The following is a 15,863-nucleotide window of genomic DNA, read 5'->3' as shown; positions in this document are numbered from 1 at the left end:
AGGGTTGATACAGAGTTGATCAATCTAGCTCTAAGTAAATCTAGGAGTGGGTCACCACAGGTTGCGGCGCACTTACATTGTACAATGTTCTATAAGGCCCTGGGTCCGGATAAAGAATTTGAAAAATAATTCTTTAAGCACAAGTGTGCAACGATAATTTTGAATGATATGTTTTGGGATATGCAAGGTAATACAGTAGTAACCTGTACTTTGACTAAGGAAATGAGTTCTTTATATCGCTCAAGTTATAGCCCACATATCTCAGTTACTAAAGCAGTGGGGACACATTAGGTAGATTTGGCAAGAAAGGTAACGATTTGGAACACAATGTCTGAAAGTCAGTTAAAAGATCAACAGATCCAGGTACAAAGATTAAATTGGGTGACTTGGGCACGACCAAGTATGCACCTCAGGGATGACAAAACAGAAATGACATGACAAATCCTCCTAACTCAGGAGGAAGATAGTGTACTAAGTGCCTTGCCTGTAGATTTATGGTCAAAAGGTAAAGGAGATGTAGCATTAATGAAAACAGCAGGTGAAGTTTGTATAACTGCAAAGTCAGGTTTTAGACCTCGTAAGCACCAATATCCACTAAGTAAGCAAGCGGAGGAAGGAATTAAACCAGTTATTGAACAGCTAAAACCGGTAGGAATTCTTGTTGAATGCCCAGATTCACCCTGCAATACTCCGTTGTTTCCTGTAAAGAAACCGGATGGGTCATGGAGGTTGGTTCAGGATTTACAAGCAGTAAATTCAGCTGTGATCCCAAGAGCACCGGTGGTCCCGACCCCTATACACTACTTAATGATTTACTGCCTCAGCACAGATATTTTTCTGTCATAGGTATAAGCAATGCATTTTTCTCCATACCACTACACAAGGAGAGTAGATTTTGGTTTGCATTCACTTTCCAAGGTAAAAGATACACCTACACCAGATTGCCACAGGGCTATTGTGAGAGTCCGACAATATTCGCACAAGAAATGGCTGCGAATTTAGCTCAGTTTGTTCCCCCAGAGGGAAGCCAGGTCCTGTTGTACGTAGATGATATTTTATTGGCCTCACCCACGCAGGAAAGTTGTAAAAAGGATACCCTTGCCCTTCTTAGTTTTTTAGCTGAGGAAGGACATAAATTAAATAAAGAGAAGTTACAGTTGTGGAAAGCACAAGTAAAGTACTTGGGTTATTTAGTCTCACAGGAAGGTAGACAATTGGAAAATAAAAGAAAACAAGCAATTCTTGAAGAACCTATGCCTAACACTAAGCGGGAGATGATGTCGTTTTTAGGTGTGACTAATTTTTGTATATGTTGGATTCCTAATTATGCTGAAGAAGTAGGGCCATTGATTGCACCTATCTATAACACTCCCATGGCAGCTAAAAGTATTATACAGTGGACAGATAAGGCAATACAAGCATTTAATAGAATTAAGCAATTGATAGCAGGATCCTCTGTTTTGGGTTTTCCCGTTTTCCGAACTATTCTAAGCAGTTTGTACAAATGGTTGATTGTAAGGGAGGATATATGACTTCGGTTCTGGTACAAGTACATGGGGATAAACAGAGACCGATAGCTTTTTATTCCAGATTAGATCCTGTTGCAAGGGCATTGCTGCATTGTGTTCAAGCTGTAGTGGCAGCCGCCATGGCAGTGCAAGCCTCAGCATCACTAGTTTTGTTTCACCCATTAAAATTGCGAGTTCCACATTCAGTAGCTACTATACTTTTGCAAGATAAGATAACCTTTTTATCTCCTAGTCGACATTTGTCGTGTATGACAGTGCTGCTGACACAGCCACATATGACCATAAAAAGATGTACTACTCTTAATCCGGCGACACTTTTGCAGACTCCAGAAGAAGGTACTCCACACATTTGTTTGGACAGCATTCATGAAAAAGTACTTCCCCAACCAGATTTAACAGATATTCCGTTGATAGATTCTGATCTTGTTTTGTTTGTAGACAGATCAGCAAAGAAGGACACTGTAGGAAAAACACTAGTAGGGTATGCTGTCACCACAGAAACTGAAGTTTTGGAAGCAAAAGGATTGTCAAACATTTATTCTGCACAAGCAGCTGAGTTAGTGGCTTTGACTCGAGCTTGTACCTTAGGGGAGGGTAAAAAAGTGACAATTTATACAGATAGTCAATATGCTTTCTCTACTGTGCATGTTTTCGCTCAACAATGGAAGAATAGGGGAATGGTTACTGCGACAGGCAAACCAATAAATCACAGAGATTTAATTTTACAGTTGTTAGATGCAGTGCAACTACCACTTCAGATAGCGATATGTAAATGTTCCGCACATACTAACAAAAAAGATCCTGTCTCCAGGGGAAATGCCCTTGCTGATATGGCTGCAAAAAAGGCAGCTCAAGAAAATGATTTGCTTTTACATGACAATGATTTAGAGCCCGGACACCTCTTAGACTTAGAGACACTAAAAGTAATGCAAACATTGACAACACAGAAAGAAAAATGTCGTTGGGTGAAATATGGTATCACTCAACAGGATGGGTTGTATAGGGCATCAGATGGCAAAATGGTATTACCCTCAAACCTTTTTAGGTATGTTGCATTGGTTAGCCATGGACCTGCCCATGTAGGAGTACAGACAATGGTTCAAATAGTGTAAAGGATTTTCAACTTATGCAACGCAATTCTGTTTATCTTGTTTATTATGTGCAAAGTATCATGCTCAGGGGGGAGTTAAAAAATCTCAGCAGGCATTCCCTACCCCTCCATATCCATTCCACACACTCTGTATGGACTTTATTGAGTTGACACCTTCAGAGGGAAAAAGGTTCTGTCTAGTTATAATGGATGCTTTTTCTAAGTGGGTAGAAACTTTTCCAGTAAAGCATCCTGATGCACACACAGTAGCAAAGCTTTTGACAACAGAAATAATTCCCCGATTTGGCCTTCCAAGGCACATTTATAGTGATAATGGGTCTCATTTTGTAAACCAGATTGTGCACAAGTTGGGTCAAGTGTTTCAAATTGATCTCAAGTACCATTGTGCTTACCATCCGCAGTCAGCTGGACTGGTGGAAAGACACAATGGTGTCCTGAAGAGTAAGCTCCGCAAACTGATGGCAGAAATGCATAGATCCTGGACTGCGTGCCTTCCACTGGCACTCCTGTACATGCGAATCTCACCCTCCTACAAAGGACTTACACCATTTGAACTTTTGTTTGGGAGACCATATTACGTCCCGCAGTGGCAAGGATTGTTGCCAGCGGAATGTGAGGGGGGTGAGGATCTGGCGGATTATATGAGCGACAGTCCCATTGATGCAAGCTGAAGGTAACCTAACGTGTCTGTTAAAGTTATTCTTCAACAAAACTGAAGATAAATGCAAAAATGAAACCCAGCGTTTTCCAGTCATAAGCAAAGTTGAGAAACCGCCTACAGTGATTTCCTATCCAGGTTCGTATATGTGCATTTCCAGAGATGGCACAGGAAAGAATTATGGCAATATGGGACAGAATTATTGCAATGTTACTGTGAATGGCAATGAGAATCCATTTCTGGAAAACCAAACTCATAGTTTGGCAGACGTATGGTGGTTATGTGGAGACGACAAACTCAGATCAAGGCTTACGATTCCCTGGAAAGGAACTTGTGCACTTGCAAAGTTAATTCTGCCATTCTACATTTTCCCAGTTCCAGCAAGCAATTTCATAAGAGAACCTGAAATAAAGCAGAGGTGGTTAAATAAGAGAAAAAGAGAGGTACCAAAGCAATCCTTCGATAGCATTGGCGTAAAAAGAGGCATGCCTGATGAATACAAAGCAATAAACCAAATAGCAGCTGGTTTTGCATCCATCTTTGTCTGGATTCAACCCAATAAGAATGTGGACTGGATCAACTACATTTACTATAACCAGCAGCATTTTGTGAACTACCAAAGATGCATTAAAAGGAATTGCTGAACAACTGGATGCCACTTCGCAGGTGGCATGGCAGAATCGAATTGCGTTGGATATGCTCCTGGCCAAAGAAGGAGGAGTTTGCAAGATGTTTGGGACTTTCTGTTGTACATATATTCCAAATAACACTGCCCCTGATGGGAGCATCACTCGAGCTTTGAAAGGTTTGGAGATGTTATCCGAAGAATTGGCAGAGAACTCTGGGGTAAATAATCCCTTTACAGACTTTCTACAAACGTGGTTTGGAAAATTGAGCCATCTCATCAGCAGTTTCCTGGTGTCCGTCGGAGTCGCTGTGGCTATCGTTGTGGTATGTGGTTGCTGTTGTATACCCTGTATCAGAGGTCTTCTACAAAGACTGGTTGATACTGCTGTTATGAAAACAATGTACCAGCAGTTGCAACAGACTGGTGAAAGTGAATACATTGAAATGTGACTTTTGCAAATGTTTTGAAGTTTAAAAGTTTGTCTTCCAAACGAAGTAATGTATGCAAAGAAAAACTTAGTTTTTACCATATATTTCTGAAATAAAGACAAATAAAAGTGTTTTGAGGGGGGAAATGTTAAGAGAAAAAGTTTTAAAACATACTATTATTTGTCTCTTTCTCCCATCTAGCAAAATGAATATGCTATTTGCTGAAGTGTTGCTAAGAAAAGGTCATTGAACCATGTTTATTAAAGATGGGCTTTATCTATGATAGATGTAGTTTGCTTATGAACTTGAATTACACCTGTTTTCTATACTTCTGAATAAGAGTTAATTTACTGAGGCAGGCTCTGGAAAATTCCAGCTACCACTGTGGTTTTGAGGTAAACGTTCTACACTAACTGTGGTTTTGAAGTAAACATTCTACACTAGCTGTGGTTTTGAGGTAAAACATTCTTTTCTGAGGTAAATTGTGATCCTAGATGTTTTTCATAGCCAACTGTCAACTGTTAGAAATGTAACAAAAGCTATTTTGGTTAGTAACAGGAAAGTATAAAAGTTGATGTCAGTAACCAAGCTGATCAGATTGAGATCATCTTGGCAAACATGCTGCTGTAATCTGGTTAGCAGTTAATAAAGGAAATTTTCATCACCTGAGGCAGATGTGACTCGCTTGAATTTTTTCTTCTGACAGAGTCCCACAGGGATCAGTCCTGGGTCCTGTCCTGTTTGGCATCTACTTCTCAGAAGTCCAGACCAACACAGAGGGACTCTAGCTGACCAAGTTCACCGATGACTGCAAGCTAGAAGCCATTATTAACTCCCCAAGTAATGTAAACATCCTACAGAAAGGCCTGACTGAGACCAACAACTGTTGTTGAAACCATGGCCTCAGTTCCTACTAATTACCACATTGATGGTAGCCCACTGAACACTGAAGGCGTTATAAGAGATCTGGGGACACAGGTTAGGTTGACAGCAACCTCTCCTTCAACCACCACATTGCCACTGTGGTCAGAAAGTCCTTCTATGTGGCACACCTCATTACCAAGGGTTTTGCATCCAAGAAGAAAGAGGTCATCATCTCTCTCTACTCTTCCCTCATTAGACCAGTCATTGAGTATAATGCCCCATTTGGCATGTACCTCACTAAACACCTGCAACAGCTGGAAAGGCCACAAAAGTACCTCATGAAGAGGATCCTAGGCCTTGAACACATGCCCTACATGGACAGACTCAAAAAACTCCAGCTTTTCTCTGTCTCATATCATCTATTAAGAGGCGATTTCTGCTTGACAAACAAAGCCATGTCTGACCCAGCCCTGTTAGAAATGTTACACCTACAGAAATCCCAATCCCCCCGCATCACACGCTCCAGGGACCTCAACCTCATTACCACAATCAACAACCTCATTACCATAATCAACAGAACATGCTGGAGGGACAGGTTCATAACCCAGAGGCTGCCCATGCTCTGGAATAGACCTCTCATACATGTCAAGCAGAACACCTCACTGGCCCTTTTCAAGAGAAATCTTGATGAGTGGATGGGAAATAGAAAATTCACCCGGGGGATCACACTAGTGGCTCTACTTAATAGAGGCACCAGGAACTAACAGCGGCATGATGCCAGGGCACTTCTATGGGCAAGGCTTGTAAAGGCTCCAGGGCCGTTGGCCTAGTACACACCTATGAACCTATAATGTTCTTACTGGTCAGACTGGACCAAAAAACTGTCTCCTTTGAAATAAATATTAAGATTGGGAACTCAGCTAACCCAGGGCATTTAAAAAAATATTCCACGGCTAACTGTGTCCTACTAAGTGACAGCCTAACAAAATTCCAAGTCCCCTCCAACCTTGAGAACACAGCTACTTATGTGGAATTGTTCACAGAAACCCTGTACAATCACAAAAATAGCTGCATAGATACAGCTATACCTACCCTTCATAAACATAGGACTGCCTCTAAAAACAAGCCATTCTAATAGAATTTCAGTTTAAATAGGCTGTATAATAAAAGAAAGAAAATCATGTCCAAAAACAGAAAGGGCATTGTCCAGCAAGGTAAAAAAAATCCTTAGCAATCTGAACAAGCAATTCTGGGGACTAATCAAGTGTATCAAAGCCAAATTTCTAGATAAAAATAGCCTCTTAAGCCTTAAGGACAACCACAAGGCTTTATTCAATTATGTCCATGACTTTAAAGGTAACACCCAACAATGTGCCAAACTAATGATGAATGGAACCACCTGTACAAAGCCAGAGGATGTAGAAAATCTGCTGGTTGATAAAGTTATCTCCAATTTTACATCCCCACCCCTCCTCAGTCATCCTCCAGGAAATACCCTCCATCGTTCCTCTGCAAACCATCACTATACAGCAGGTCCTCACTGTACTGTCTAAGGCCAAGAACACTGCTTTCATGGACCCAGGATATATCCATGGATGCCTCTTGAATAGCATGGAACGTGAACTGTCAGGCCTGCTAGAACCTAAATTACCCATAGCCTCCAGATAGGCTTTGTGCCAAACAAATGCTAGTCTCATATGTAATGCCGTGGAAAGAATTATCAAGGATCACAAACAATGACATAGAAAACCTACATACACTGGACCCTACCCAGTTTGGCTTTGTAAAACATGTCATACCTACTTAACCTGGTGGATTTATTTGAGAAGGTCATTAAAGCTATAGACTAGGGCAAAACAGTGCACACTGCTTGCCTCAATGTGGTAAAGGTGTTCAACACAATACTTAGCTCAGGTGTTGCACAGAAACTTGCAAAATTAAGCATAAACCTATATGTCATCCAATGGATAACCAGCTGACTCACTGATAGGACACAAGAAGTTAAGATAGGGGAATCCACCTCCACAAAGTGGGCAGTCACTAGCAGAGTCCTACAGAGATCGGAGCTGGGGCCTCTCCTTTTTGGTATCTACTTCTCCGAAATCAAGGCAAACATCAAGCGCCTCTGGCTGACCACATTTGCATATGACTGCAAACTAGGCATGGTCACAGAATCCCCTAAAGACACAGATACCCTTCAAGAGGCCCTGATGCAGACAAACAACTGGTGCCTGAGCCACGAACTAAAACTCTTTATGAAAAAATGTATAATAGTACCCTTTGGAAAGAATGCCATCTCTGGAAATTACCACATTGATAATACACTCCCAAAAGTAGATCCAGTCATCATGGATCTGGGAACACATGTTGACAGCAACCTGACCTTTGACCACCATGTGTCTGCTATGGTTAGAAAATCATTCTATGTTGCACAACGTATAAGTAAGGACATAGCATCCAGGTCCCAGGAGGTCATTATTGTTTTGTTATACTTGGCTCTCATCCAACGAGTCATTGGATACAATGCACCTTTCAACATGCACCTGACCAGTCTCTTTAAACAGCTTGAAAGACCCCAGAGGTTCCTCACAAAAAGAATACAGGGAGTAAACAACTAGTCCTATGTGGACTCAGAGCCCTATCCCTATACTTGGTCTCCTACAGACTGTTGTGGAGAGCTCTATGCCTAGTGTACAAGGTATCCTCTGATCCCACACAGGTGGATATGTTGGATATCAGCAAAATGAATATTATCAGAAATACCATTTTAAGGACCTAAACTTCATCTGTTTCATAAACAGGACATGTTGGGGGGACAGGAATGTGTCTCAAAAATTACCCTTTCCTGGAACAAGCTTCCCAAAGCTCATCCCTAGCCATACTCAAAAATAACTTGGACCACTGAATGGGAAATTGCAAATTTACCCCTTGTTTGGCACCTTTCTTCCTAATTGTTAGGGGCAGTCAGTGTTCGCTTGATGTGTACAAGCCTGTAGCATATCTAGTAAAATGTAAGTGGGGTATTGATATATGTAAGCAATATTTTGGTAAATTTCGAGTAAGTTTAGCTAGGCTTAAAATGGCTCTTAAATAGCTTAATAACCATCTATGAATTTATGAGAGTATCCCCAAATGGCTGCACATTGATTCTGTTATTACGGATTCTACTTACAATGAATCACAAAATATTCCCAGTCAGAGAAGCAAAAACAAAATCTGCTGCAGGTAAAGGACTCATTGATCACATAAGAAGCAATATTCTGAGGACTCTGCAGCCCACTATACATCAAATTATGAAGTATTTTCTGAAATATGGTGTACCTTATTTGCCACAGGTATACAACTTTGTCTACTGCAGCATACAATATGCATATACCAAATCATCAAAAAGTACAAGTCCACAATGTAACTATAGTGCATACTCCGCATCTACAATTGCAACACATTCATCTATGTTTTTCAAAAGAAACTGTAGAAGTGGTACCACCTGACCTAATCAGCATCCAATGTGAAGATCATGAGATCTTCAAAGGAAAGGGAGTGACTACTTTGGAATGCAAGTGCCTTTGTTCAGTGCACATTTAATGCTTTATAATTCAATTAGTTCATAGGTTCATACTAGGCTATCTGCCCAAGGGCATTTATAAGCCTAGCCAGAGTTGTGTGGCTTTCACCACCCCTTAGGTTGAAGAATACTATACCCATTAGTTTGCCGTGCCTCTGTCCAGCAGTGATACAGAGATGATCCCAAACCTACGATCTCCCATCCACTGGTCAAGATTCCTCTTGAACAGAGCCAGTGTTCTGTCTCACATGGAGTCTCTGGGTGATGAATCTGTCCCTCCAGCACGTCCTATTTATATCCGTGTTGAGGTTTAAGTCTCTTGCTCTTGTGGCTTGGGATTTGGATTTTTTGAGGTGGAGCATGTCCATTAATTCCGGGTTGGACATGGCCTTGTATGTCAGGCACAGGTCACCTCTGAACTGAATAGAGCTGGAGTTTCTTCAGTCGGGCAGCATATGGCATATTTTATCCTTTTGGTGAGGAACTTTTGGGGTCTTTCCAATTGCTGTAGGTGTCGGGTAAGATACATATTGTACTCAATCATTGGTCTGATAACAATGACCTCCCTTGATCTGGATGTGAATCCCTTCATAATCAGGTGGGCAATGTAGAAGGTCCTCCTAACCACTTTGGCAATGTGAGTGTCAAAAGAAAGGTTACTGTCAACTTGGGTCCCCAGGTCCCTGATAACCTCTTCTGTGCTTAATGGATTGCCACCTATGTGGTAACGTTTTACCAAAGGGTATGACTATACATTTAGCTTAAGGCCATGGCTCTGGCACCAGTTATCCGTTTCTATGAGACCTCTCTGAAGGATATCTGTGTCTGATGGATTTTCAACTAGTCATCTGCAAACTTAATCCTCCTATGTTTGCCTGCACTTCTGAAAAGTAGATGCCGAACAAGAGGCAGCCCAGGACTGAGCCCTGTGGGACAGTCTGACATGGCACCAGTAACTTTAACCCTGTGGGTTCTGTCCTTGAGCCAGTTTGCAACCCATCTTGTGACATATGGGTTTACATTTAAGCTGGTGATCATCAATGGCCTTGGTGACTGTTTCAAAAAGTCAAAATGTCTGTAGGTCCCCTATGTGTTTATTTAGGAGTTCCATTATGATCCTCTCCATAGCTTTGCATACCAGGCTTGTTGATTAAACAGCAGCCTTATGTGTGGGTTTAGTTCCTCATTGAGTATTGATGCTGTGTTTACCTGGGCATTTGAGATGATTGGGAGGCTACACTCTGCTGGGATAGACATTATTTCTTTTGGGGGGACGGAGGGAGAAATTTTCACTGAACCTGTCTGCCAGTATGTTTGCAATGCATGGGGTTCAGTGATTTTTGTATCATTCTGACTAATTCTAAGCATATCTGGGAGTTTCCACCCAGATTTCTAACATAGCTAAAGAAGGCCTTATGATTGTCTTTTGAGTCCTTGGCGATTTTTCTCTCAAAGTTGGCCTTGGATGATTTTATGTGATTATGAGTTTTTACTAGTATTGATCAGAGATGTCTTCCTTTAGGGATTTTGCTCTATCTTGTAGTAGCTTTCTCCTCTTGTTGTAAAGTTTGTTTATGGCTGGGGTCCACCAGATCGCCTTTGGTGGAAAGGGTCTTGATTTTATTTGGGATTGCTTGATCCATGAAATCCTGGAGGTGAGAAAGCATTTGTAAGGGATTCAGCAGCGTGGGTTGTGGTTTCCAATGGCTCAGGGGCCTTGAAGGATACCACACCAGTCTTAGAAGTGTGAAGTTGGCTATTGAGAAGTTCTTCACTGTGGTCTTTTGTTGGGGGATGTGGATCTCCAGTGAGATTAGTTTATGGTCTGATCTCACCAATGAGGGATATACGTGTGGATCATTTTGTCCCCATGTTTGTGATGATCAGGTCTAGTACATTTTCACCTCTTGTGGGAATGGTGACAAGTTGTTCCATAGCATTTGAGTTTATGAACTCCAGGAACCTTAGTAATGTTCCCAGTCTATGTTTGGGTAGTTGAAGTCACCCAATATGATGGTGTTTGGAGAGACATTTATACTCTCCAGTGTCTTCAGGAAGGCTGTGTGGGGTTCCTGAGTTTGAGAGGGTGGCCTGTAACATGCTACAAACTGTAGAGCAGTTTTGCCTATGGTTAATTGCACCTGAATGGTCTCTGATGAGCCTGGAGGTGTGGGTATCCTTGATGAATATGGATACACAAAGCATGATATGAGGTAAAACCTGATAGTGCCAGGGTGCTCTCAGGAGCCTTGAACCAGGTTTCAGTCACAGCACAGACATCGATGTTCTCCATACTGAGGAGTGCATCTTGAGATTTAGACTTCTGGCATTGAGCAGCACCATTATTGTTTGCCAATATCCGGAAACCCAGGGTGACAGGTGCAGCATGTCATTCCAGGCAGACAGACATTGGATCCTTAGAATGACACCAGAAATTAAGCCAATTATTAAAACTGATCATTTTGTCTCTGTATTGTGGCATCATTCTTGGTGAAGGTAGGATACTGCTCAGGGTCAGGCCTGGGCTACATAATCTGAGAGGTCATTCACACCAGCATGGACAGTGACCTGAGTACTTGTGTTATGTGGCGGATTCAGACAGGCAGCTTACTGTGACCCTCTCCTTGTTCAGTCTGGTGAGTGCAGTGTGTCTGACTATGGAGTCACCTATGACAAGTGTGTCTGGCATTGTGTTTACACTGACTTTGTGATCTATGTGTTGCTTGTGTTATGTCATGAGGTGGCAGTTGTTTGGGTGTCTGCTTTGGAGGCCTCTGCTGTTTTGGTAGATTTTTGATCAGTGCCTCCGAATATGTCTTTGTGTGTTTATGTGTTTGATTTGTAGTTGTGATAGTCCTATGTGAGACTGGGTTAATGGTGTGTGTGGTTACCTTCTCCTCCTGTCTGGTTTTGCCAGTCCTGAGTTGAGAGAGCTCAGCCTCCAGTTTGGCTATATAGTTGCATCTCTCGCATGTATTTGTGTTTTGTGGGTGGAGGAGAGGGTTGTCTGTGTACATGAGGCAATTGTAACATTGCCTCAATATTAGATTCACCAGCTGAGCAGGAGGCAACTGACCCTTTGACATGCTAGAAGAAATGAAAAAGTTTGCTGTGTAACTGAGTCAGAAAGGACCTATAGGGAAGTGGGTACTCAAGGGTTTTAAGCTAGTGAAGTACTTTGTATAATATAGAAGTGCGACTAAAAATGCTTTAGGAACAAGTGCTGAGCTTTACAGATAGAGAATAGACTGTTTAGATTACAAGTAGAGCAGTTCTAAGGGAAAAATGAAGAGCAGACTTTACAGAGCCAGAAATAGTTTAACCTTGTTTAAAAATGCAGAAAAGGCAATAAGTCAGTAGCACAGGCTAGCACACTTTAGTGGGCAGCCAAACAATTAAATTAAACAGCAAACAAACACTTTTCGACTTCAATTAGACTAATTTCGACTAAAATGTACTTTTAAGTTCAGATAATAAAAAATGCAGTAAATAACTATGAAAACAGTGAAAGCTTGCTCTTGGTAAGCAGTAGAATGTAAAACAAATATAAAAAACAGCAGGATACTTAATCAGGAAAGCAATCGCGGGTGAAAAAGTTGACTAACATCTATGCTTAACTGTGTCCAACTCCAATTATACTCATTTTTTGCCACGAAATGTTCAGTTTATGGAACATTTCTTCACTTGGTAGAGGGCAGGATGGGTGCTACGTAGAACTGCAAGAGATTTATAATTGATACGAGTGCAGACATAAATGTGTCAATGGATTTAATGCGACTAAAACAAACAAGATTGTAACTCAGAGTACTTGATACCTTTACTTCTAGGTGTGGCGATCATGGAATTGAATAGCAAGAGGGAGGGTAGGTAAGCTGATTTTCACTGTCTGATATGGTGGTGAACAATCAGTTTTGTAGTTGTAACAAGTTGCACATCTTTATTAGATGTTTGTATAGCAGCTCTGCTTAGTAATTAGGGACTGTCAACTGACATTTTATAGACCTAGTAAGAGACTGTAAAGTAACTTCTGTCATTCTACACTGCCCCATGCTACACGTAATTTTCCACAATTACATGAAACGGCAACACTTCACTGGTCAAAAGTAGGAGTAGATACCAGTTTATGCAGTATAACAAATTGCTGCTCATACTATATAAAGTTCTCCAATAACTCTTTGGAAAAAGCTATACTGAAAGTGTGCTTTATAGCAATTATTATTTATCAACCTCAGCAAGAAGCGCTGTGGGCAATGACTAAGACTGAAAACTACTAAAGCAACATGGTCCCCGCTATGTCATGCAGGCTCAGATAATTTCATTTTTGAAACAATTCAAGATTTAATAGGAAAATAAAATACAGTGGGATTTTTGAAGCCAGCAGCAGAAAACGTGGAAAAGAAAAACACTGAATGGTACTGAAGAGTTTCTGGTCTCTAAACTACACCTGGGTGATATTACAGGGTGACAAAATAACTCATGTGAGTGAGATACACTGTAGAAATCTTGAATCAAATGAGACAATACTGCTAAATTACAGGAATGTCAGGATTACCTTTGACAAATAACCATATCTGGTGCCCTTTAAATTCACTATGCAGAAAGCTGTTCACTCAGAGTGAACAGCATTATACAACATGCCAAAATAAGATTGTAGAGCGAGTGTTAACTTACTAGGATGGAACATGCATATTATTTAATTAAATTTGGTGTGCTGAACAGTGTAGAACACCCATGCACAGTGTGGTGTTTGTACTTCAGCATACTGAAGTGTAATTATTTTTTTTCATACAAGCTGTCTACACACTATACACACTACTGAATTTTTAAGTTTTTTTTCGCAAACTCTGGGTTATCTTGCTTCTATATTTCATTTGTGGTTTAACCTCTGTAAAACAGTGAGCTTGAAGACAAATATCCTTGCATACAAGACTGAAGAATCTAAAACAGCAAAGTGTAATAATTATCAATGAACACCACCCTTCAGTTAAGCTGCAACTCTGGGTGCATATTTATGGATACAATGTCAGTCTCTAACCACTCCTACATACCTCTCAACTGTCCAGATTTTCACATAATGTCCAGATTTTTGTCTCGTAATTTTGGTCTGTTCCTCATAAAATCTGTGATTTTCAGGCATATCACTGAAGATTGACATGACTAAATAAGGACATATAGTTATAGTTTCAGACTTCATATCCTTCAGAAAATTCATGGTAACACAAATCTTGTTATTCTAGCAACTTTCTAAGAGGAATATTTAAAATCTGTCCCTATTTTTGGCCTTTGTCCTCTCATTATTTTAGGGTTTATCCAGATTTCCTGTGCGAAGAAGTGGAGAAGTATGCTACCTACAAAGGAGGTATTTGTTTCAAACTAGCGGGAGCATAAATCCCTTCACTACTTGTTTTGTCATATTAAAGGCACTGCAGGTAATCACTAAAGACTGGCAGTTTGTATATTAATTAGTCAATTATATCATCCCAGACATTTGTCTTACAAGCAGTAGTAAGAGGGCCCTTAAACTGAAAGGGAAATTAATTTGTACTGCCTTCCACTTTCACCTAACAGTACTGGTTAATATCAATGAGGCACAAAGCATTCACATCACTCCGCGATATTTACAACACGTGTGGGAACAATGCATACCACAAACTTGCGTACATGATCAAAAGCAGCCATCTGGAAAAACATTAAGCTCCATCGCATTCATTCTTTGTCTTTTTTAAATGCATTTATTCTTACTCAACAAGCATGACTGAACTGTATGTGTAAAACTTTCATACACCGTTTTTGCAACTTTTTCAGCTAATGCTTTAATGCACATCTTTTCCAACTGCAAAGTTATTATATTACAATAAATGGAATCTGTTAATAAAATCACTCCTTTAGTCACACACAAGCAAATATCTAATAACCCAACCCTTTAAAATGGGCTGAAATATACACACTGTCAAGAGTTATTTTGAAAGTTAATTTTTGCACCCTAAATGAAATTCTATAGAGCAGTGAACACTACAAAGCCTTTTCCTTTCTGGCTATATGCTAGACAGCCCACTGTGAGAATCCCACACTCACAATGTCTTTAGCACAGCAGGCACTGTGCATTACTTTCCTACCAATAGAAGGATATGTTAGGGCCATATAAAAATATCTACCCCCACCCACTGGATAACAGGCAGCTATAATGCCTAGTTCTTGCCTTCGGTAGGATACCATGAATTATAGGCGAGGCTTGACTGGTGGTCACAGGATGAAGAGTAGCAAAAACAAATGTGCAGTCATCAATAGCACAGGAAACAGAAGAGCTAACAATTTTTGTAAACCTAAAAGCCATTACTATTTCTATTACATACCTGTTGCACCAAATACCACAACAAGCTTGTCACACATGCTCTTCAAATAAAGGCAGTACAGCTGAACAACTGATGTTCTCCAAACGAAGGCAACACAGCTGAATGGTCTCCCTTAGTAGCCTACAAGGGAAACAAACCGATCTTTTTATAAACTTCTAGGTGCGGGCTGCTTTCCCCTTGGGCAAAACGGATTTGTATCTCAGCATGACTAAGCACTTTTCTCAGATTATAACATGCTGTTTATAGTCAAAGCTCTACATCGCTGCTCAGAACGTCAGTTTCTGCGTACTCAGAGCTCCACCCCGCCCTAACTGATTGCTTGAAAACAATAGTATCCATCACTTTCAGTCAAGTTTAATTCTAACCTACCACCCACATTCGGTGGCTTATTGCAGTGAATTTATTACTGCAAGCTTCAAATGTTATTAAGACAACTTATGCCGCATCAGTCTTGGTTTATGATTTCCAGGTTTGCTTCTCGAATTTATTTAAGCACACTATGAGTTCAACTACAATTCACATATTTTTGGTAGCACCAGACTTTCTGCAGATAATTCAATTGTTCTGTTCAATGTTTAACAGTAAAAAACAAAGTTCTGTTGCGATTTCAGATACTTGTAAAACCTGCAAAGCAAGCAACAGAAACCATACACGGAATGTAGCATGACATGCCCTGCTACTTGAGAAAGAGTTGTTGTTGCTTGTCTCTTCCACTTTTCCCGGTTAG

At 40.6% G+C, this 15,863-nt stretch overlaps 1 protein-coding gene across 2 annotated transcripts in view; it reads right to left on the bottom strand.

Moving 5' to 3' along the window:
- The window catches only part of LOC122793036 (nmrA-like family domain-containing protein 1), a 62,812-nt gene extending 47,412 nt beyond the window's left edge, over positions 1-15,400 (bottom strand). The window contains exon 1 of one of the 2 annotated variants that reach the window (XM_044060698.1): positions 15,137-15,400. In XM_044060698.1, the coding sequence (XP_043916633.1) occupies positions 15,137-15,173 (37 nt within the window). In that variant the 5' untranslated portion in view covers positions 15,174-15,400. The remainder of the gene's footprint in view (positions 1-15,136) is intronic. The other variant, XM_044060697.1, reaches the window with a different exon arrangement.
- Between the last annotated feature and the right edge of the window lie 463 nt (positions 15,401-15,863).

The sequence above is a fragment of the Protopterus annectens genome, chromosome 2.part0 (assembly GCF_019279795.1).
Source record: "Protopterus annectens isolate FY-2018-M chromosome 2.part0, PAN1.0, whole genome shotgun sequence".
In the NCBI taxonomy this organism is placed as follows: Eukaryota; Metazoa; Chordata; order Ceratodontiformes; family Protopteridae; genus Protopterus; species Protopterus annectens.
The sequence above is the reverse complement of the archived record's forward strand: the minus strand, read 5'-3'. Positions and strand labels throughout refer to the sequence as shown.